This window comes from Neofelis nebulosa, chromosome 7 (genome assembly GCF_028018385.1).
Source record: "Neofelis nebulosa isolate mNeoNeb1 chromosome 7, mNeoNeb1.pri, whole genome shotgun sequence".
Taxonomy (NCBI): domain Eukaryota; kingdom Metazoa; phylum Chordata; class Mammalia; order Carnivora; family Felidae; genus Neofelis; species Neofelis nebulosa.
Window position 1 is genome coordinate 71,597,606 of NC_080788.1, and position 22,693 is coordinate 71,620,298.

Consider the following 22,693-nt stretch of genomic DNA (forward strand, 5'->3'; position numbering starts at 1 on the left):
GAATGTGTTGCATTTTATACACTAATAATGAAGCAGCAGAGAGAAAAATTAAGAAAACAGTCCCATTTACAATTGTACCAAAAATATGATACCTAGGAATTAACCTAATCAAAGAGGTGCAAGACCTGTACTCTGAAAACTCTAAAACATTGATGACAGAAATTCAAGACGACACAAAGAGATAGAAAGACACTCCATGCTCATGGATTGGAAGAACAAATATTGTCAAAATGTCTATACTACACAAAGCATTCTACAAATTTAATGCAATCCCTATCAAAATACCAACAGGAGTTTTCACAGAACTAGAACAAACAATCCTAAAATTTGTATGGAACCACAAAAGACCTCAAATAGCCAAAGCATCGTTGAAAAAGAAAAGCAGAGCTGGAAATATCACAATTCCAGATTTCATGTTACATTACAAAGCTGTAGTAATCAAAACAGTATGGCACTGGCACAAAAATAGACATATCAATCAATGGAATAGAGTAGAAAACCCAGAAATAAACCCACAATTATATGATCAATTAATCTTCAGTGAAGCAGAAAAGAATATCCAATGGGAAAAAGTCTCTTCAAAAAATAGTGTTGGGAAAACTGGTCAGCTATACACAAAAGAATGGACCACTTTCTTACACCATACACAAAATTAAACTCAAAGTGTATTAAAGACCTAAATGTGTGAAACCTGAAACCATAAAATTCCTAGAAGAAAGCACAGGTGGTAATGTCTCTTACATTGGCCATAGTAACATTTTTCTAGATATATCTCCTGAGGCAAGGCACATTAAAGCAAAAATAAATTGTTGGGACTACATCAAAATGAAAGCTTCTGCAGAGCAAAGGAAACAATCAAAACTAAAGGACAACTTAAGGAATGGGAAAATATATTTGCAAATGACATATTCATAAAAGGTTAGTATCCAAAATATGTAAAGAAATTATAAACCTCAATACCCAAAACAAATAATCCAATTAAAAAATGGGCAGAAGATATGAACAGACATTTCTCCAAAAAAGACATACCAATGACCAACAGACACATGAAAAGATGCTCAACATCACTTATCTTCAGGAAAATCCAAATCAAAACTACAATATCACCTCACACCTGTCAGAATAGCTAAACTCAAAAACACCAGGGATAAGTGCTGGCAAGGATGTAGAAAAAAAGGAACCCTCCTGCACTGTTGGTGGAAATGCAAACTGGTACAGCTACTGTGGAAAACAACGTGGAGGTTCCTAAAAAAAAAAAAAAAAAAAAAAAAAAAAGAAAGAAAGGAAGGAGAAAAGAAAGAGAGAGAGAGAGAGAGAGAGAGAGAGAGAGAAAGAAAGAAAGAAAGAAAGAAAGAAAGAAAGAAAGAAAGAAAGAGGTTAAAAATAGAACTACCCTACAATCCACAGTAATCTCACTATTAGATATTTACCCAAAAGATACAAGAACACTTATTCAAAAGGATACATGCAGCCCTAGGTTTATAGCAGCATTATTTACAATGGCCAGATTATGGAAACAGCTAAAGTGTCCAATGTTTGATGATTGGATTAAGAAGATGTTGCATATATACAGTGGCATATAATTCAGCCACAAAAAGGAAAGAAATCCTGTTATTTGCAATGACATGGATGGAACTAGAGAGTATAATATTAAGCAAAATAAAGAGTGACAAATACCATATGATTTCACAAATGTGTGAAATTTAAGAAACAAAACAAACAAGTAAAGGAGAAAGAAGAGAGAGGGGCAAACCAGGAAATAGGCTCTCAATTGTAGAAAACAAACTGATAGTTACCAGAGAAGATGTGGGTGAGGGATGGGTTAAATAGTTGATGGGGACTAAGGAGTGCACGTGTGATAAGCACCAGGCATTATATAGAAGTGTTGAATCACTATACTGTATACTTAAAGCTAATATTACACTGTATGTTAACTAACTGGAATTTAAATAAGAACTTTTTAAAAATAAATTCTTCCCTTGGTTTAAGTTTAAAAAAAATAATTAAAAAGACTAAGTTAATAATTGTAACAGTGTACTATAATAATTATAAACATAATACGTGTAACAGTATCACAAAATAGAGGGAAAGGGAATAGAACTATATAAAAGTACTGTTTCCATTTCTCACTAGTATCAAGTTAATATAAATCTGAAGCTGATGTCCATAAGATACACAGTAAGAACTGGAACTACTAAGGAAATAATTCAAAAAGATAACAAAAAAATCATTAAAGAAGGTAAAGGACTACATTAAAAATATTTATTCAAGGGGCGCCTGGGTGGCTCAGTCAGTTAAGCATCTGACTTCAGCTCAGGTCATGATCTCATGGCCTGTGAGTTCAAGCCCCGTGTCGGGCTCTGTGTTGACAGCTCAGAGCCTGGAGCCTGCTTCAGATTCTGTGTCCTCCCTCTCTCTCCGCCCTACCCCTGCTTGTGCTCTGGTCTCTCTCTGTCTTTCAAAAATGAATAAACATAAAAAAAAAATTTAATAAAAATATTTATTCAATGCAAAAGAAAATAGTAAAGGAGAAGGAGAAGAATTAAGAAAACATGACATATATAGAAAATAAAAGCAAAATAGATGTAAATCCAATAATATCAATATCAACATTAAATATGAATGCATTAAAAATAACCCAATAAAAAGTCAGAGATTGTCAGACTGTAAAAAACAAAATAAGATACAACTATACTCTATTTAAAAGAGACACATTTTAGGGGCGCTTGTGTGGCTTAGTTGGTTGAGTGTCCAATTCTTGATTTCGACTCAGGTCATGATCTCACGGTTTGTGCAATTGAGCCCTGTGTCAGCCTCCTCACTGACAGCACGGAGCCTACTTAGGATTCTGTCTCTTCCTCTCTCTCTCTCTCTCTGCCCCTCCCCCATTCTCTCTCTCTCTCTCAAGTTAATATTTTAAAAAATAAAAGTAATAAGAGACACATTTTAGATTCGAAGATAGAGATTGAAAGCAAAAAATTGAAAATGACATATCATGCAAACAGCAACCACAGAAAAGTTGGAGTGATTAGACTATCAGACAAAATAGACTTTAAGACAAAAATACTGCTAGAGACAACAAGAGGCATTTTATAATGATAAAGGGTCAATCAGGAAGATATAACAGTCATAAACTATAAGAGCCTAATAACAGCACCAATGTACATGAAGGAAAAAGTGACAACAATGAGGGGAGATACAGACAATTCAACAATAGTAGTTGGATCATAGTTGGAGACTTCAATACCTCACTTTCAATAATGGGTAGAATAACTAGGCAGAAGATCAACAAGGAAATAGAAGAACAGTCCTGTAAACCAACTAGGTCTAGTAGACACCGATAGAATAGTTCAAACAACAGCAGCATATGTATTCTCAAGTGCAGATGTCTCATTCTTTAGAATAGACCGTATACTAGTCCCATAAAGCAAATATCCATAAATAGATTGAAACATAACAAGTGTGTTCTCTGACCTTGATGGAATGAAGTTACAAATCAATAAAAGAAATTTGGTAAACTCACAAATATGTGAAAATTAAACGATATACTTCTAAATAACCAACTGATAAAAGAAGTTATCCAAAGAAGATTAGAATACACTTAGAGGTGAATTAAAATTAATACACACCTACTATTCACCTACTGGAGGTGAATTAAAATTAAGACTGAGGTCCTGGGTGGCTCAGTCGGTTAAGCCTCTGACTTCGGCTCAGGTCATGATCTCTCACTTTGTGAGTTCAAGCCCCACATCGGGCTCTGTGCTGACAGCTTGGAGCCTGGAGCCTGCTTCAGATTCTGTGTCTCCCTCTCTCTCTGCCCCTCCCCTGCTCACGCTCTGTCTCTCTCTCTGTCTCTCAAAAATAAATAAATGTAAAAAAAATTATAAAAAAACACAACATACTAACACTTATGGGATGTAGCTAAAGTAGCAGTGTTTAGAGAGAAATTTACAGCTCTAAACAATTACATTAAAAAAATAATAAGGATTTCAAATTAATAACCCAATCTTCCACCTTAAGACACTGGAAAAAAAGATAAAACTTAATGCAAGGAAAAGGAATAACAAAGATTAGAGTAGAAACTGATGAAATAGAGAGTGGCAAAGCAATAGATAAAATTAATGAAACCACAAGGTTCTTTGGAAAGACTAGCAATACTGACAAACAGAAAAGAAGACTCAAATGACAGCATCATTGCAGCAGGGGTCACCACTACTGACCTTACAGAAATTTAAAAAGATATAATAAATACTCGGAATAATTATATGCCAGTAAATTACTTAGGTGAAATGAACAAATTCCTAGAAATATACAAACTACCTAAATTGACTCAAGGATTTGCAAATGACATATCAGGTAAAAGGTTAGTATCCAAAATCTATAGAGAACTTACCAAACTCAACACCCAAAAAACAAATAATCCAGTGAAGAAATGGGCAAAAGGCATGAGTAGACACTTCTCCAAAGAAGACATCCAGATGGCCAACCGACACATGAAAAAATGCTCAACATCACTCATCATCAGGGAAATACAAATCAAAACCACAATGAGATACCACCTTACACCTGTCAGAATGGCTAACATTAACAACTCAGGCAACAACAGATGTTGACAAGGATGCGGAGAAAGAGGATTTCTTTCGCATTGTTGGTGGCAGTGCAAGCTGGTGCAGCCACTCTGGAAAACAGTATGGAGGTTCCTCAAAAAACTAAAAATAGAACTATCCTATGACCCAGCAATTGCACTACTAGGCATTTATCCACAGGATACAGGTGTGCTGTTTTGAAGGGACACATGCACCCCATGTTCATAGCAGCACTGTCAACAATAGCCAAAGTATGGCAAGAGCCCAAATGTCCATCGATGCATGAATGGGTAAAGAAGATGTGGTATATATATATATATACAATGGAGTATTACTCAGCAATCAAAAAGAATGAAATCTTGCCATTTGCAACTACATGGATGGAACTGGAGGGTATTATGCTAAGTGAAATTAGTCAGAGAAAGACAAAAATCATATGACTTCACTCATATGAGGACTTTAAGAGACAAAACAGATGAACATAAGGGAAGGGAAACAAATAATATAAAAACAGGGAGGGGGACAAAACATAAGAGACTCTTAAATATGGAGAACAAACAGAGGGTTACTGGGGGGGGTTGGAGGGGGGATGGGCTAAATGGGTAAGGGGCATTAAGGAATATACTCCTGAAATCACTGTTGTACTATATGCTAACTAATTTGGATATAAATTTAAAAAATAAAATTTAAAAACAATCTGAATAGACCTTAAAAAATAAAAAAGATGATGAGAAATGTGAATTGAAATGGGATGCAAGAAATGCCACTTTTCTTTGATAGTTCTCCATTACTTGCACTCGATTCCTGGTTAGCTTCTTTTTGACCACTGTATTTGTAATTACTGGTAATAAAAGGCACACACCTTTCATAATTGGGGTTACATTTTGCAAGATAACAATCTTTGAATACAATTTTAAACTTATAAAATATATTTTGGGAAGTAATGTTATTCATGAACTACTCTTGCTGCCCTGGCCTTAGCTCTAAAAGTTCACCTTGTGGTAGAACTTTAAAACCCACATCTAAAACCCTGAACATTACACTACAATCCAGAGAGTTTTAGGTTAGTAACTGTATTTTACTCTTTCCTTCCTCTCCTCCTTTCCCCAATGCTGTGCACATTTGATCTATCATTTCGCTTTATCCATCTTGTATACCATCTAGTACATTGAGAGCCCACAACATTGTGAAAGATATGTTACAAATGGGAATCAAGAGAGATCGCTGGGGCTCCCAATTTTTTGTAGATCTGAAGTAGGCCGAGGGAACTATTCAGCAGAAAACATAGTCTGTCACCTATGGAAAAAGAAAAATGACTCTTAGGTTGTGGCCAAGAGCTACCTAGATCAATGGATTAGGGAACTACCTCGGGGAGGAGGGGGCAGAACCAGGCGAGAGTCAAGGAACATTCTTTGCCCTCTGGAGTCAGGGAAGTTGACGAAATACCCAGAAGTATTTCAGAATAACTGTGGGCCAGGGCCTGCTGTGTGTTACCTGCTTTTTGCATTGGCTGACCCATCACAATTAACTGATCATAGTCTCACCATTGTATATTGTGTGGAGAATAGAGCAAATGGTATCTTTTTCAGTTCAGAGATATCCATACTAAGAGGATCTGTGCCCAAGGGGCTGCATATATATCTGGAACTGGTACAGAAGAAATAATTCTGGATCTTAAGCCAAAAGCTGTAATTGCCTGAGACTTTGGGTATCTCGCAATTGAGTGGGCATGTTTTCTATCTGAGAGAAATGTAAATAATTGTGTCCAGAGAGTGGATAGCGACATATTAAAAACAATAACCAGAATATTTTATATCTCCTTCAAATAAGAAATGGATTTTTGCCTAATCCCTTGAATCTTGGTTGGCCTTGTAAATTGCTTAGCACTATACAATGTGGCTGCAGGGCTGTTGTGTGAGTTCCAGAGCTGAGCCCTTAACAGTCCTACAGCTTTGATTTTCATCATATAAAATAAAAATTTCGTCATATAAATAAGCTCAGGCTAGACTACTGGATGTAAGATACTGTGTAGAAAGGAAGAGACCCCCAGCTATTTCAGCCACTCAAGCTGAGCAACAAAAATGTAAGGAAACCCATCCTGGATGTTCTAGCACCAGCCAATCTCCCAGATAAATTTAACTGAGTCTCTCCTGTGGATTGTGGGGAGAAGTGAACAGAATTTTTCTATTGTGGACATGGTTACATAAGAACTTCATTTTCCCTAATCCCCTACCCTGCAGGTTTCTGGGTTAGTATTGTTTAAAAGAAGTTTGTTTGGGATGTGAGAGGAGTGAGCATAAAGCAGTAGCCATTCCCCTCTGATCATTATGGTTAGATTAGATATCATGCAGATGCAGACATTCCAAGAGGTTCTGGTTCTGGCTTGTTTTACTCCAACTCTGTATCCCAATTCTTTTTCCTTATTTGAGTATCTACAGTAGCCACAGGCCATGACAGATGCACACAACTAACAGATGCAACTGCCTATGCACACAACTAACAGTTTCACATCTTTCTTTCTCATTTTTTCTTCCTTCCTTCCTTCTCCTTCCTTCCTTCCTTCCTTCCTTCCTTCCTTCCTTCCTTCCTTCCTTCCTTCCTTCCTTTCCTTCTTTCTTCCTTTTCCCTTTCCCTTTCCTTTTCCTTTTCCTTTTCCTTTTCCTTTTCCTTTTCCTTTTCCTTTTCCTTGTACCAGCTTCCTTTTATAGCCCTACTTCATTGGCTAGATGAGCTTGCTTTCTTAGATTGACTCATTGGTGTTGCCTCTGATTCTGCAACTCCTCATTTTATATTTTTACTTCTGCAGGTCTTTCCACAATTGTTCAGGGTCTGATTTCTATGGTTGAATCCTTATCCCATAATGCACAGTGGCTCTGCTTTCTAAACTGAACTCTGACTGATAGAATTCAACCTAAGTAAAAACTAACAACCCAGATATATTCAAAGCAGTTTTTTTAAAGAACTGAGATTTTTATTTATTACTAAATTCTACTTCTTGGGGCACCTGGGTGGGTCAGTTGGTTAGGCGTCCGACTCTTGGTTTTGGCTCAGGTCATGATCTCACAATTTGTGGGTTCAAGCCCCACATCAGGTTCCATGCTCACAGTGCAGGGCCTGCTTGGGATTCTTTCTCTCTCTCTCTCTCTTTCTCTCTCTCTCTCTCTGCCTCTCCCACTCTCTATGTCTTTCAATCTCTTTCTCTCTCAAATAAGTAAACTTAAAAAAAATACTAAATTCTCCTCCTCTTAGCTACTTCATTAATTTCTTTAGCCTTATTTTGGCTTCTGCTATATTCTTTTCCTAAACTTTTGAGTTGGGAATCTAATTCACTTATTTTTGATAAATGTTTAAAGCTATACATTTTCACTTACCCTATGACCCAGCAATAGCACTGCTAGGAATTTACCCAAGGGATACAGGAGTACTGATTCATAGGGGCACTTGTACCCCAATGTTTATAGCAGCACTCTCAACAATAGCCAAATTATGGAAAGAGCCTAAATGTCCATCAACTGATGAATGGATAAAGAAATTGTGGTTTATATACACAATGGAATACTACGTTGCAATGAGAAAGAATGAAATATGGCCATTTGTAGCAACGTGGATGGAACTGGAGAGTGTGATGCTAAGTGAAATAAGTCATACAGAGAAAGACAGATACCATATGGTTTCACTCTTATGTGGATCCTGAGAAACTTAACAGAAACCCATTGGGGAGGGGAAGGAAAAAAAAAAAAAGAGGTTAGAGTGGGAGAGAGCCAAAGCATAAGAAACTGTTAAAAACTGAGAACAAACTGAGGGTTGATGGGGGGTGGGAGGGAGGGTAGGGTGGGTGATGGGTATTGAGGAGGGCACCTTTTGGGATGAGCACTGGGTGTTGTATGGAAACCAATTTGACAATAAATTTCATATATTAAATAAATAAATAAATAAATAAATAAATAAATAAATAAAGCTATACATTTTCTTCTAAATGCCATTTAAATATTCTTTATAGATTCAAAAATGTCATATATTTATTATCATGAATTTTAAGAAAATCTATAATTTTGGTTTGTAGTTTGTTTTTTAGCCACCAGAGTTTAAGAGAAGATATTTAAAATATTTACATTTCCATGTGCAAAAACCTTTAAAAAATGCCATTATTTTCTACTTTTGTTGCATTTGATCATAGAGTGATTGTAACATTTCTACTTTATGGAACTTAAACCTGTTGTTTTCTCGACCAAAAATCTACATGGTTCGTATCCTTTTTATTTTTTTAATTTTTTTCCAGCTTTATTGCGATATAATTAACATATACATTTAAGGTGTACAGCATGTTGATTTGGTGCATTTATATATTGTAAAACGATTATCACTGTAGAGTTAGCTAACATCTCCATCACTTCATCCAATTAGCATTTTTTTTTTGTGGCGAAAACATTTAAGATCTATTCTCTTAGCAACCTCCAAGTATGTAAAACAGTGTAGTTAACTATAATTACCATACGTTACATTAGATCTACAAAACATATTCATCTTGTAACTGAAAGTCTGTACCCTTTTACCAACATCTCCCCATTTCCCCACTCTCAAGCTTCTGGTAACCACCATTCTACTCTCTGTTTTTATATGTTCAGCTTTTCTAGATTTCACATATAAATGACTCTCTGTTTGACTTATTTCACTTAGCATAATGTTTTCATGTTATTGCAAATGGCAGAATTTCCTTCTTTCTCATGACTGAATGATATTCCACTGTATGTAATACCACATCTTCATCCATTCATCTGTTGACTGACACTTTGGTTCTTTCTGTATCTTGGCTATTGTGAATAATGCTACCTTGAACAGTGCAGATATCTCTTCAAGATCTTGATTTCATTTCTTTTGGGTATATTCTCAGAGGTAGTTTCCTGAGGAGCCGCCGTCCTGTTTTCCAAGTGACTGAACCAATTACGTTCCCACCAGAGGTGTGCTAGGGCTCCCTTTTCTCTGCATCCTAGACAACACTTGATATCTCTTATCTTTTTTATGATAGCCATTCTAACAGGTGTGAGGTGATATCCTACTGTGGCTTTGACTAGCTTATCTTTTCAAATTAGTGTTATCTCATTTAAAATTCACTACAAAAAAATTGAGTATTTTTATGAAACTGAATATGTTTTATATTTCTCATTACAGATGAGGACATTAAAGTTCCAAATAATATGGTAATATTCTCAGGGTAATATAGTAAAGTCTTGCCCTGTGATGTGAACTCAGGCCTCCAAATCTAATATCCAATGTTCTTTATTACCCCAGCTGTATATAATGTAGTTTCATCAAATTATTTCCTTTTACTTGATGAGTACAAGTCAAGCACAAGGTAGATATTTCAAAATTTCTCAATAGAGAAATACTTAATATTCATCTAAATTTTATTGGTTGTTATTCTGATTATGTAGAGATATTAAAGACTTAATGATCACTTAACATCTTTTATGTATTTAGAATGTGTCATATATTTCTTCACTTTTCATTTCTCTTTTCTTCCCCTACTCTATAATGATTCAAGTGAATATTATAAAATCTAAACTCTCAACCATTCATTGATTCTATTATTCACAGTATGAATTTTTCTCTGAGCAGGGAAACACAGGCCTTATTCTCAAAAATTAGTGGAGGAACTGAGAGATGACATTTGTAATCCCACAAGTCAAATAATCTTATTTTTCTTACCTTTGCTATGGTCCAAGATAAAAGTTAAAAGCCTACTGGCTTCCCTTATCCCACAATATCCATACCATATACATGAAGCACTTAAGAACAATCATAACATTTTGTGATTCATCTTTAACTGTGGCCAAATTTGAATGTTTTAATAACTCTCACTGCAACTTGAACATCTGTTTATTCCCCAAGCAGCAGCTGGTCTTTTTCATGCCATGTCATTTACTGAATTGATTCCTACCAATACAGACATTATAAATACAAAGGTCCCAAGAATTGTGAGCCTCCTTGACTTAGAAATTAGGCATAGTATTGACATGAGGTCACTCTCAAGCAGTTGTCACTGCTTTCAGGTACTAGTTGAATGTTGCAATATTAATATGTGTGTGGAAAAGATCTTAAAATCATCCAGTTCAACCAACTTGTATTATTTATGAAGAATCAAGGCACCAGATTATTTAGTAAATTATCCAGTCTCACATATGTAGGACAAGATTTAATTCACATTGTCTGAATCCTGGGCTGCCACTATTTCTTCTACACCAATCTAAGTAAGAGCTGTGACACCCATTTTAATATCAGGTATGTGGGGCCAGAAACAAATCTAAAAGCTTCTGGAATGGATAAAGTCAGAAGAACAATGTGGAGTTAAGGAAAGAGCACCCAAATTTCAGGGGGGAAAAAGCCAATAAATATGGGGAATTGCATGTATAAATAGGATTTAGTCTTGGAACAATTCATTTAAAATGTGTACTTCTAGCAGAGTTTTGAGAAAGAAAAAAGCTTAGTTTAGTGACAAGAATAAAGGAGTTTGGAGTTTGTTGTGAATTTTAAGTACATATCTTCTCAATTGGCTTTCAATGCAGTTTGTAAAGTCTTCTCGGATCTCAGCGAGAGCTAGATAACCTAAGAAGTCTAGTTTTTAACTTTTAAGGCATATGGTATGACCTAACGTGTAGGTTCACCATCACCATCTTCTATCTATACTTAAATCTGTCACCTATTTGTTCCAAGTGAACTCCTGAAACAGGAAGAGTTTTCTGCTTCAAACTGCTTCAGTGAAAGTCTATAAAAGCTAGCAGTTAAAAAATATTTAGGTAGCATGCCATTTAACAGTCTTTCTGTTTAAAATATACATGGCAGGGGGGCACTTGGGTGGTTCAGTCGGTTAAGTGTCTGACCTTGGCTCAGATCATGATCTTGCAGTTGGCAAGTTTAAGCCCTGCATTAGGCTCTCTGCTGTCAGTGTGGAGCCTGCTTTGGATCCTCTGTCCCTCTATCTCTGCCCTTCCCCCACTTGTGCTCTTTCTTGCACTCTCTCTCTCTCTCTCTCAAAAATAAAATAAACATTAAAAAATAAATGAATAATAAAATATACTAGGAAATATATAAAACCTTTACACTCTAGCTACATCATGTGCACCAGCCTTTGAAAAATGCCTGGCCTTGGGTAGTGTAGAAAACAAATGTTACTCATGTCTGCATGACTGAAATGAAGAACCAAAAATGAGAGGCTATTTCATTTTGATTCTGGACAATCTCCATCTGAAAACTGGAATAGATTATGTTTCTCTGTAGCTCTTTCCCTCCTTATGTTCTATTCCTTTATCCTACCCACTGTAAGAGACAGTGCCCACATTCCTTTCCACTTGTGTGTTCCCACTTACCATCCATCATGATTCTCAAACTTTGTCCACTCCAGTCCTTCAGTCATCATGATGTTTTGAAAATTACCATTCTTTCCCTTCAAAACTTTCTGGAAGTTGTGAAAATTTTTTTAAGTACTTCACAACTGAGGAGTAAATCTTCAAATAGCTGATTTTTTATTTCCTATTATGAAGACTTATATCTTATTTTTAAGCAAATTTCCAAGTCATAAGATTTAATCTTGAATTGAATCAATTAAGATACCTGGAAAGACCATGGTGAAGTATTTGACCACTGTGATCAGGGAAGTGATAAAACAGGGAACTATCTGGTAGTGGGATGCCACTAAATTATTTCATGCCAAAACAAAACAAAACACCTTACTTTTAATTCAATCACTGTATTTTTTCCTAGTTATCCTCCCATCTGGAAATGTCAGAATCCTTCCAGAAATCAGAGTGAATGGCCTGGAATAATCAGTCAGTCGTAACTGAATTCATACTACAGGGTCTCTCCGGTTCTTGGGAACTCCAGATCTTCTATTTCCTGTTTTTCTTCATAGTCTATGCAGCCACTGTACTGGGGAACCTCCTTATTGTGCTCACCATCATGTCAGAGCCACGCCTTCACTCCCCCATGTACTTTTTGCTGGGCAATCTCTCCTTCATTGACATGTCTCTGGCCTCATTTGCCACCCCCAAAATGATTGCAGATTTCCTCAGTGAGCACAAAGCCATCTCTTTTGAAGGCTGCATCACTCAGATATTTTTCCTGCATCTGTTAGGGGGTGCTGAGATTGTACTGCTGATATCCATGTCTTTTGATAGGTACGTGGCTATATGTAAACCTCTAAGTTATTTAACCATTATGAGCCGAAGAATGTGTGTTGGGCTCGTATCACTTTCCTGGATTGTTGGCATCTTCCATGCTATGAGTCAGCTAGCATTTACTGTGAATCTGCCCTTCTGTGGACCCAATGAAGTAGACAGCTTCTTCTGCGACCTCCCCTTGGTAATTAAACTCGCCTGTGTAGACACATACATTCTGGGAGTATTCATGATCTCAACCAGTGGCATGATTGCCCTGGTGTGTTTCATCCTTTTGGTGATCTCCTATACTATCATCCTGGTCACTGTGCGGCAACATTCCTCTGGTGGGTCCTCCAAAGCCCTCTCCACTTGCAGTGCCCACTTCACTGTTGTGACCCTTTTCTTTGGCCCATGCATTTTCATCTATGTATGGCCTTTCACAAATTTCCCAATAGACAAAGTGCTCTCAGTATTTTATACCATTTTCACCCCCCTCTTGAATCCAGTGATCTATACCCTTAGAAATAAAGACGTCAAGGATTGCATGAGAAAACTTAGCAGCCATATCTTTAAGTCTAGGAAGACTGATCATACCCCTTGATTTCCTTATACAAAAATGGAATACCTGTTTGGCATTTACCTTCCTCATTCAGTTGGTCAACAAAGCGATGCTACTTCGAGAAACCAGTAAGTTCCTGGCAGAATTATTTATGTAATCAGTCTTAGCACTCACTGAGTTCTGTTCATGTTAATTGTTCTTCACACAATATAACATTTACAACAGGGCATCATCACATCTATACTCAGCATTTTACTGCCCAGAGACCCACTTTTTAGAATATCCAGCTTTTGTCAGATATAGACAATTTATTTGAGTATTCCTCCCCCTGAGACATTTGCATGTTTTAAGAGTAAATTTTTTTCTAGTCTCTTGTAAGTAGCCTCTAAGTCAACACCCAGTATACTACCCTGTACACTAAAGTAACAATGAAATTATTTGTTGCTGACAAAGGTGCTGATGCATGAATTATTTTAGTTCAAACGTCGGGAAAAAATTGAAGATTCTTATGAATTAAAAATATGTGGTATTTAATATTTTGAAACCAAAAATAAGAATGTACCTTATTTATATTCTGTCCCTAAGTTCCCTAGAGTGGATTTTCCAATTTTAAAACAGTACAGTTAACTCCAGAAAATTCTGGTAGTCTTATATATTAAAGATTGATATGTAGTATATAGCAAATTCCATCCACACTCCCATTCTAGAAGCTGAAACTAGAGACCCAAGGACACTGTAGCTTTTTCATGGTAATGCTAATTAGAGGCAGAATCTAGGTCATTCACCTCCAAAGAGAGAAATATGTTTGTTTTCTAAACAGTAACAAGTTATTTTGGTGCTATGACATTTATTTTATTGTTTTTATAATCAAAAGATACCTGTAAAGAGTAGTGTCCTAATGGATCTGAACCAGTTTCCCCCCTGGTTAGACTCAGTATTTGACTTAAGGGACCTATGAAACAGTGGTCTTTCAACATATTTGATATGCCTAATAACTAAAGTTTTTAGAATATAGAAACCATCTAGAAATATCTATTTATTTTACAGATGATGCAGTTGAGAATCAGGGAACAAAGTAACTTTATCAAGTTCATGTATCTGTATGACAAAGTCTAGCCTAGAACATGCCTCTCCTCTCTCTCTCCCTCAACTGAACAAGGGCTAGGTTATGTTCAAGAGCATTTGGTCATTGTCATTCTGAGAGTTACACATAGAAGAAATGTCAGTGCATATAAGTGGTCTAACTGTAACCCTAAATAATTATCCAGCTTCCTGGCATTGTCAAAGTTTGCATAATATTGTAATATTGTATTCTTTTGGGCTTAGGTAAAGACAGGTGAATATCTAGAGATGACTGATGGGAAAAATAGATTGTAAAGAGTTGAAAGAAAGATAAACCAATCATTAGCTGAATGGATGAACAGATAAATGGAAAAGCAGATAGACAGGAGATGGCTGTATAGCAAGATATAGATAGATACATACATACGTAAAAAATGCTTGTAATCATAAATAAATGAATAAAAACTTTACTATATTGACTCAGTAGTCTGTGTGTTGAATCTGTACAATTGTGAATTGCAACTATCACTTGTTTAAAATTAGTTGAAAGGTTATTGAATTTAGTAAAGTTGAAAAGGGATACTCTTTTATTTATTTTTGAGAGACACAGAGTGTGAGTGGGGGAGGGGCAGACAGGGAGACAGAATCCGAAGCAGGCTCCAAGCTCTGAGCTGTCAGCACAAAGCCCAACATGGGGCTCAAACCCATGAACTGCAAGATCATGACCTGAGCAGAAGTCAGATGCTTAACTGACTGAGCTACCCAGGGGCCCTGAATAGGGAAACTCTTAAATACTTCTTGTGATGAAGTACAACTAGTGCAGTTTACTAATGTGTTTAATGGTTACTTGAGAGATCTACCAATGAATTACTATTAGTGAAAAAAGTAATTTAAAAACCTTTTGTTTATTTATGACTCTGGATATTATAAATCTGTTCTCCCACCTTCTCAATTCTGTTAGATCAAGTTTCCAGGTTGTTCATAGTTCATTCTGATCAATAGCATATGATTGGCTGATCAGGGTAAGGAATATTGCATTTTTTTTCTGTGTCAGACTATGTATTTTCTGCTCCAGTTTAGCATCTTAACATACACACTAATAGAATTATTGCCAAATAAATATCATGGGTTCCATTATATGGAAATTTACATGTGCTTTAAAATAAAGTTCCAAGTATTAGGAATGCAACATGGTAAATTAACCCCAAAGACAAAATCTAGATGGTTAACATAAGCACCAACCTAAGAAAATTTGAATAAAGGACTCTCCCATTCTGCATTCTAAGCACTCCACCTACAGAGTTCTCTCCCTCCCTGCCTCATATTCTCTACTGACACTCAATTATCTGAGCATGCTCTTTTACCTGGTATTCTCATTACCACAAAGAAGCCTAACACTGAGTCTCAACAGTTTGCTGTAAAGGATAAACCTGACAAACAATTTCAGGAAATAAGCTAATTTTATGATGCCATCTCTTCACCTGGAAGAGTCATTAGCCTAATTGAAACCATGACTACTATGGTTCAGTAGAGCAATTTTTTTCTTTTCTTTTTTTTATTCTTTAAATAAGTAGATGTCCTTCATTTATCTCTATTGAGCTTATTTTACAAATTGATCTCTTAATTATAGTCTAATAAATGAAGCCAGGAATAAATAAATAAATATATATGTATATATATGTCAAAATACTTAATATTGTTCAAAAATTAAATGTACACACATAAAATTGAGTTTGTCTCAGAGTGGATGATCTCAGCAGTGGGCCATCATCCCCAAACTGGGTTCCTGATATCAAAAATCCCTTTAGATATATTTCTCTCCCAGCAAAAAAAATCATTGTTCTGCTCAAAAAACTACTGTCTCCTGCTCATTTGAGGAGAGAAAAATCAGCAAAGTGGCCTTTCATCTGATGATGTAGCTGAGGGTTTGTGTTGCTTCATTATCAAAAACTTGACCAAAAAAAAAAGATTTTTTTCTTGTGTCATTTTTTTCTGGTCAGTTATCATTTTGCAACCGCCCCCCCGCCATGATTTAGAAGATGATGTTACAATTTTCATTTTTAAAAATTTCAATGGTTTTATGGGGCGCCTGGGTGGCTCAGTCAGTTGAGCATCCAACTTTGGCTCAGGTCAGGATCTCACACTTTGTAAGTTTGAGCCCCGTGTCAGGCTCTGTGCTGAGAGCTCAGAGCCTGGAGCCTGTTTCAGATTCTGTGTCTCCCTCTCTCTGCCCCTTCCCCGGTCATGCTCTGTCTCTCTCTGTCTCTCAAAAATGAATAAACGTTAAAAAAAATTCAAAAAACATTTCAATGGTTTTAGAACCAAGACATAGTATGATCTTATGACATCCTCCTTGAAGGTTTAACCTAAGCCCCACCTCTTCAAAAGCGGCTCCTCAAATTCTTTTATTAACCTCTACTATTTTCAGAGCTGATGTTTCCTGCATTATTAATTTTATACATTGATATATATTGTTGCCTAACCATTTCTTGAGTCTGTCTTTTCTTCTTGTAATTTATAAACATTTTGAGAACAGAAACTTTGCCCTTGCTTGCTTTTGTTGTTGTTATTCATTTGTTTGGGTAATTTGTTTTTAGTACCTGCCATAGCATTTGACTCCAGGCACAGTTACAAGTAGTGATTTGGTACAATTTTTAAAGTAATAATGTTTTCCAAACACCCTTTTGTGTTTTCCTTGTTACTACCCCACCATTCTTTTACTGTGTCATATTAATCATAGAAATGTTCAGAGAGCATTTCAGAGATAAATAGTTGTACCTATCAAATTCTGTCCCCATCAAATTCTGCCATTAATTATCGGACCTTGTGCAAATCTCTGATCTGATTGAATCATCTGTGACGTGCTTTGGAGTACTTGTTGTGTGTAGGACCTTTGATTGTCAACTCATTTTATCATATGGTAATTCAATTATAAAAAATTATAAAACTTCCTAAAAGTCAGGAGAAATTGAGATAGAATGTATAGGGAAAGGGACTCTGCTTTTCTTTTTTTAATAATAACTCCTTATGCTTTTTATTTTGTATTCATTTCTGCATTTTTTTTCTTTTTTTAAATATAATTTATTGTCAAATTGGCTAACACCCAGTGTGTAAAGTGTGCTCTTGGTTTTTAGGGTAGATTCTCATGGTTCATCGCTTACAAACAATACCCAGTGCTCATCCTCAATGCCCATCACCCATTTTCCCTCTCCCCAACACCCCCACCCCCATGGGACTCTGCTTTTATACTCTTCAAAATATCCTGAAGACCCAGGGAGGTATGCATCCCATAAATTTTGGTATGTTGTGTTTTCATTTGTCTCAACATATGTGCTAATTTCTGGTTTTATTTCTTTTTTGATACAGTTGTTCAAAAATAAGCTAATTTCTACATATTTGTTAATTTCCCTGTTTTATTTTTGTCATTGATCTCTAATTTTTTATTCCACTGTGCTTGGAATAGATACTTGGAATTATTTCAGTCTTCTTAAATTTGTAATGACTTGTTTTGTGACCTAGCATGTGATCTCTTCTGGGGATGTTTCATGCACGCTTGAGAAGAATATATAGTCTGCCACTTTTGGGTGAAATGTTCTGTATGTGTCTGGTAGGTCCATTTGGTCTGTAGTGTTGTTTCCACCTGCTGTTTCCTTATGAGTAGTTAGTCTGGATCATCTGTTCGTTATTGTATGGGGTATTGAAGTCTCCAACCCTATTGTATTGCTGTCTTCTTTTTAAAGTTTATTTATTTTGAGGGGGAAAGAGAGAGAGGGTATGTGAGGGGGAAGGGACAGAGAGAATCCCAGGCAGGCTGCGTACTGACAGCCTGGGGCTCAATCCCACAGACCAGGAGATCATGACCTGATCTGAAACCAAGAGTCAGTCACTTAACCGACTGAGCCACTCAGGCACCCCTATTTTATTGCTATCTATTTCTCCCTTCAGATCTGTCAATGTTTGCTATATATGTTTAAGTATTCTCATTTTGTGTACATGTATTTTTCTAATTTTACATCTTCCTGTTGAATTGACTCTTTAGCATTACATAAAGACCTTCTTTGCTTTTGTGACAGTTTTTGACTTACAGTCTATTTTTTCTTATAGAAGTATAGATACCCTTCTCTCTTTTGGTTACCATTTGAATGGAATGTATTTTTCCATTCCTTGACTTTGAGCCTGTTTGTGTGTCCTTAAATCTAAAGCAGATCTCGTATAGACAGCATATAGTTGGATCTTGTTTTTTATCCCTTAGCTGCCCTATGGCTTGTTTGCGTGGTGAGTTTATTTAAAGTCACTGTTTATACTAAGGACTTACTATTGCCATTTTGTTCATTGTTTTCTGTTTTGTAATTTCTTTTGTTCCCTTTCCTCTCTTGCCATCTTCATTTTTGATTTGATGATTCTTTGTAGTGCTATGTTTTGATTTTTTTCTATCTTGTATTGCTACAAGTTTTTTCTTTGTGGTTACCATGGGGCTTGCAAAAAAAACTTATTATAACAGTCATTTTAGACTGGTAACAACTTTAATTGCATAGAAAGACTACACTTTTACCCCCCACACACAAACCCTTTGTAGTGTTGTTGTAAGAATTTAAGCAGATAAAATAGCATGTGCAAAGGCGTCCAAAACAATGGAGTGTTGCACATGAGAAGAAGAAGAAAATTAGCATCTAAAGGGGAGAGGAATGTAAAATAGGGCTGAGAAGGTAAGCAGGATCCAGATGATGCATGGCCTACTATAATTTGTAGTAATTTGTTGTATATTCCCCAACCACATTAGCATTTTTTCTATGACACATAGAATGAAGCCTGTCACATTTTAAGCTTTTAGTAATAAATATTGGAGAATAAATGAATATATGATCTTCAGCAGTAGTGAAATGAGCAGTGTTCAAATCAGCATCAAATCAGAATATTTCACCCTTAGAGAGACAAGTGCTGAGAGGTATATGCCTCACCGGGGATGTCCAGTTCTCTTCTCTAATCCTTCCTGCTCCCCTCCAGGTATTCTCTGTCACCTTAATGTAAAGGCTCCCACCAACTTGCATATCATCCACCCAGTGAAAATACACTAACCTGCCATTCAGAACAGTCATCAAGAAGCCAGTAAGATCATTTCAGGGTATGGGAGGAGAAGAGATTCTGGGGAATAGCTTCAAGATGCAAGGTGATGGGAAAAGAAGAGAAGAGGTAAAAGGAAGCCTTCTTTCCAGAAATTACTGGGTTAACAGTTGCAAGTCAGCTCACCATATAACTTAAGATTGAGGACGCTGGTCAAGTAAACAAATTCAAAATTATACAGGAGAGATTGTAAAGAGATAAGAAGAGCCAGGATAACTTCTCTTCTGTGACTCCAATATCGTCTTCAAGTGCAGACTATGTGTTTGGCACCCTTTTATCAATCATACAGAAAATAAATAAGACAGAACTTTCATCAAATCACCTGAGAAGGCTGTAAAACGTTCTCACAACAGGAACTGGGTAAAAGCTGACCCATTGCTTACAGTCTGCCCTCAGTTACCCAATGCTTCCTCCTTCTTTCCAGGGCTCTTGCCACTCTCTTTCAGTACAATCTCTTTCTGCTAATTTAACATCTCATTCTCTAAAAATAATAAACCAGGGGCGCCTGGGTGGCTCAGTCCGTTAAGCGTCCGACTTCGGCTCAGGTCACGATCTCGCAGTATGTGAGTTTGAGCCCCGTGTCGGGCTCTGTGCTGACTGCTCAGAGCCTGGAACCTGTTTCAGATTCTGTGTCTCCCTCTCTCTCTGACCCTCCCCCGTTCATGCTCTGTCTCTCTCTGTCTCAAAAATAAATAAACGTTAAAAATAATAAACCATATGCAGCTCCTGAGTTCACTAGGCATTTATATTTTTCTCTGCTTTTTGCCCATGTTGTTCCTTCCCTGTGGCATACTTTCCCCCCAATTTTGCCTTCAAGTCTCAGATTCAGCACTACCTCTGAGGAGCTTTCTCTGACTCTGCAGGCACATTTGGACATGCCCTTTCCTAAGTCTCCATATTATCATGTGCAAACTTACATCATGACCATTATGACACTGCGTTGTGATTACTTTTCTTTGTACTAGATATAATCTCTTTAAAGGTAAGGGATAATGTCTTATTATTTGTGTTTCCAAAGGACAGAGCATATATCCTGAAACAAACAAAAAAAGCCCCAAAAAACATTTCTTGGAGTGAGGGCACCTGGGTGGCTCAGTCGGTTAAGCTTCCAACCTCAGCTCAGGTCATGATCTCATGGTCCGTGAGTTCAAGCCCCCCATCGGGCTCTGTGCTGACAGCTCAGAGCCTGGAGCCTGCTTTGGATTCTGTGTCTCCCTCTCTCTCTGCCCCTCCCCCTCTCACACTTGTCTCTCTCTCTCTCACTATCAAAAATAAATAAACATTAAAAAAAAACATTTCTTGGAATATCTATACTAAAGGGGGATATTAAGGTGGCACCTGTTTGACAGAAGCAGAAAATTCTACCTAAGTAAATGTCATCTCCTCTGTTCTAATACTGAACTATTTCAAGAAGAGGGTAGTCCTATCCTCCTATAATTAAAAATGCTGAGGTAGCTCTTCAATATAAAATGAAATACAAGTGACCAAGAGCAAATTTCCACTGGAGTGTAGTCAAAAGAAAATCAGGACATAGGAGAAGAAAGGCATTAAAAAAAGAAGAAGATAGAAGTATAATGAATTTTTTTGTATCCCAGTTAGGCTTAAATCCTCATATAGAAATTTATAGGAATATCAGTATTCCAAAGAGATACAATAAATGCTGTTTGTTGAGAGTGAGCCATCAAAAGTTGGGGGCATAATTGAATTGTGTCAAAGTATGGGTTAAGTAAGGCTGGAAGAAAAGTTATAAGCATGGTGAAGGAAAAGGCATATTATACATCTTATACATATTATACATTCTTTATAAGGATCAGAAACTGTTGGAGTAATATGCATGAATGGAGTGGCCTAGTTCAAGACAAAACAGAGAGAGGAGATCTCTGGTATTAGCCGAATCTGAAAACTCAGCTGCAACTTAGAATTGTGGTCCAGTGTTGGCAGGGTTATTTTTCTTTTTCTTTCTTTCTTTCTTTTCTTTTTTTTTTTTAAGAAAATCTATCAAGCTCAGATGCCTGGGTGTCTCAGTCAGTTAAGTGTCCAGCTTTACCTCAGATTATATCTCATGGTTCATGAGTTCGAGCCCTGACTCCGGGCTCTGTGCTGACAGCATGGAGTCTGGAGCTGCTTTGGATTCTGTCCCTCCCTCTCCCTCTTTCTCTTTCTCTCTCTCTCTCTCAAAAATAAATAAGCATTAAAAATTTTTTAAAAATCTATCAAGCTATATTTTCTTGTGAAATCTCTCAGTCTCTAATTTTGTTGAATTAGCTTGATTTCTTTATAAACCTTTTAGGGAAAGACAAGCATGTTGTGAATGCAGGCTGTTGGCTTCCAAACTCTGCTAAAAGAATTAAAAAAAAACTGGGATAGACAATGACAAACTTGTACCAAACCAGAGGCTTAGTAAGTGGTGTAAAGCTGAGTTTAGATCAGACAAACTGGCTTCATTGGTGCTATTCACAGTCCCCACTCTGGGAGTTCTTAGTCATGCGGGGGGAGCAGGGGGAGACATGTGTGTCTCTAGCCTCCTCATTGGAACAATATTGCAAACACAAACTAAAGTACATAGGAGTGTAAAGAAGACCAATTATACTGAAATATAGTTATCAAAATGAGCTGTAAATATAGTTTGGGGTTTAACTGATTCCCCAGGAATAGACTTAACCACAGAAATGCCCAGGTAGAAATTAGATATTTATCCAAAGCTTCAGGGATATCTTAGCCAAATGAAATGTCTGACTTGATGCTATAATTTCACAATTCCAATTTTAACAGTTTCTTAAATAATACTTCTACCATGTCTCCAAATAAACTATTCCCTTATATTTCTGTAAATCTGGACAAGATCTTTCTGCCTGTAGTGGTAACTTCTTTATTTTTTTAAAATTTTTTATAATGTTTATTTATTTTTTAAGGAGAGAGAGACAGAGTGTGAGTGGGGGAGGGGCAGACAGAGAGGGAGACACAGAATTGGAATCAGGCTCCAGGCTCTGAGCTGTCAGCACAGAGCCCAAAGCAGGGCTCGAACCCACAAACTGTGAGATCATGACCTGAGCTGAAGTCAGCTGCTTAACCGAATGAGCCACTCAGGTTCCCCAGTAACTTCTTTATTAATAAGCTGAATATAGAGTGAATAGGTAAATGTCACCATTCATTTCCCAGTTAATATTTTTTTAATGTTTGTTTAAGAGAGAGCAAGCATGGGGGAGGGTAGA

General features: G+C 36.7%; 1 protein-coding gene across 1 annotated transcript; it reads left to right on the forward strand.

Moving 5' to 3' along the window:
- The first annotated feature begins 12,392 nt into the window (after nucleotides 1-12,392).
- LOC131516831 (olfactory receptor 4K3) lies at nucleotides 12,393-13,557 on the forward strand. Its single transcript, XM_058738345.1, has one exon. It carries the CDS (start codon nucleotides 12,393-12,395, stop codon nucleotides 13,338-13,340), a length of 948 nt encoding a protein of 315 aa, XP_058594328.1. The 3' UTR covers nucleotides 13,341-13,557.
- The last annotated feature ends 9,136 nt before the right edge of the window (nucleotides 13,558-22,693 follow it).

Coding starts and splice junctions, on each gene's coding strand:
- LOC131516831 (XM_058738345.1), top strand. CDS start 12,393: ATGGCCTGGAATAATCAGTCAGTCGTAACTGAATTCATACTACAGGGT.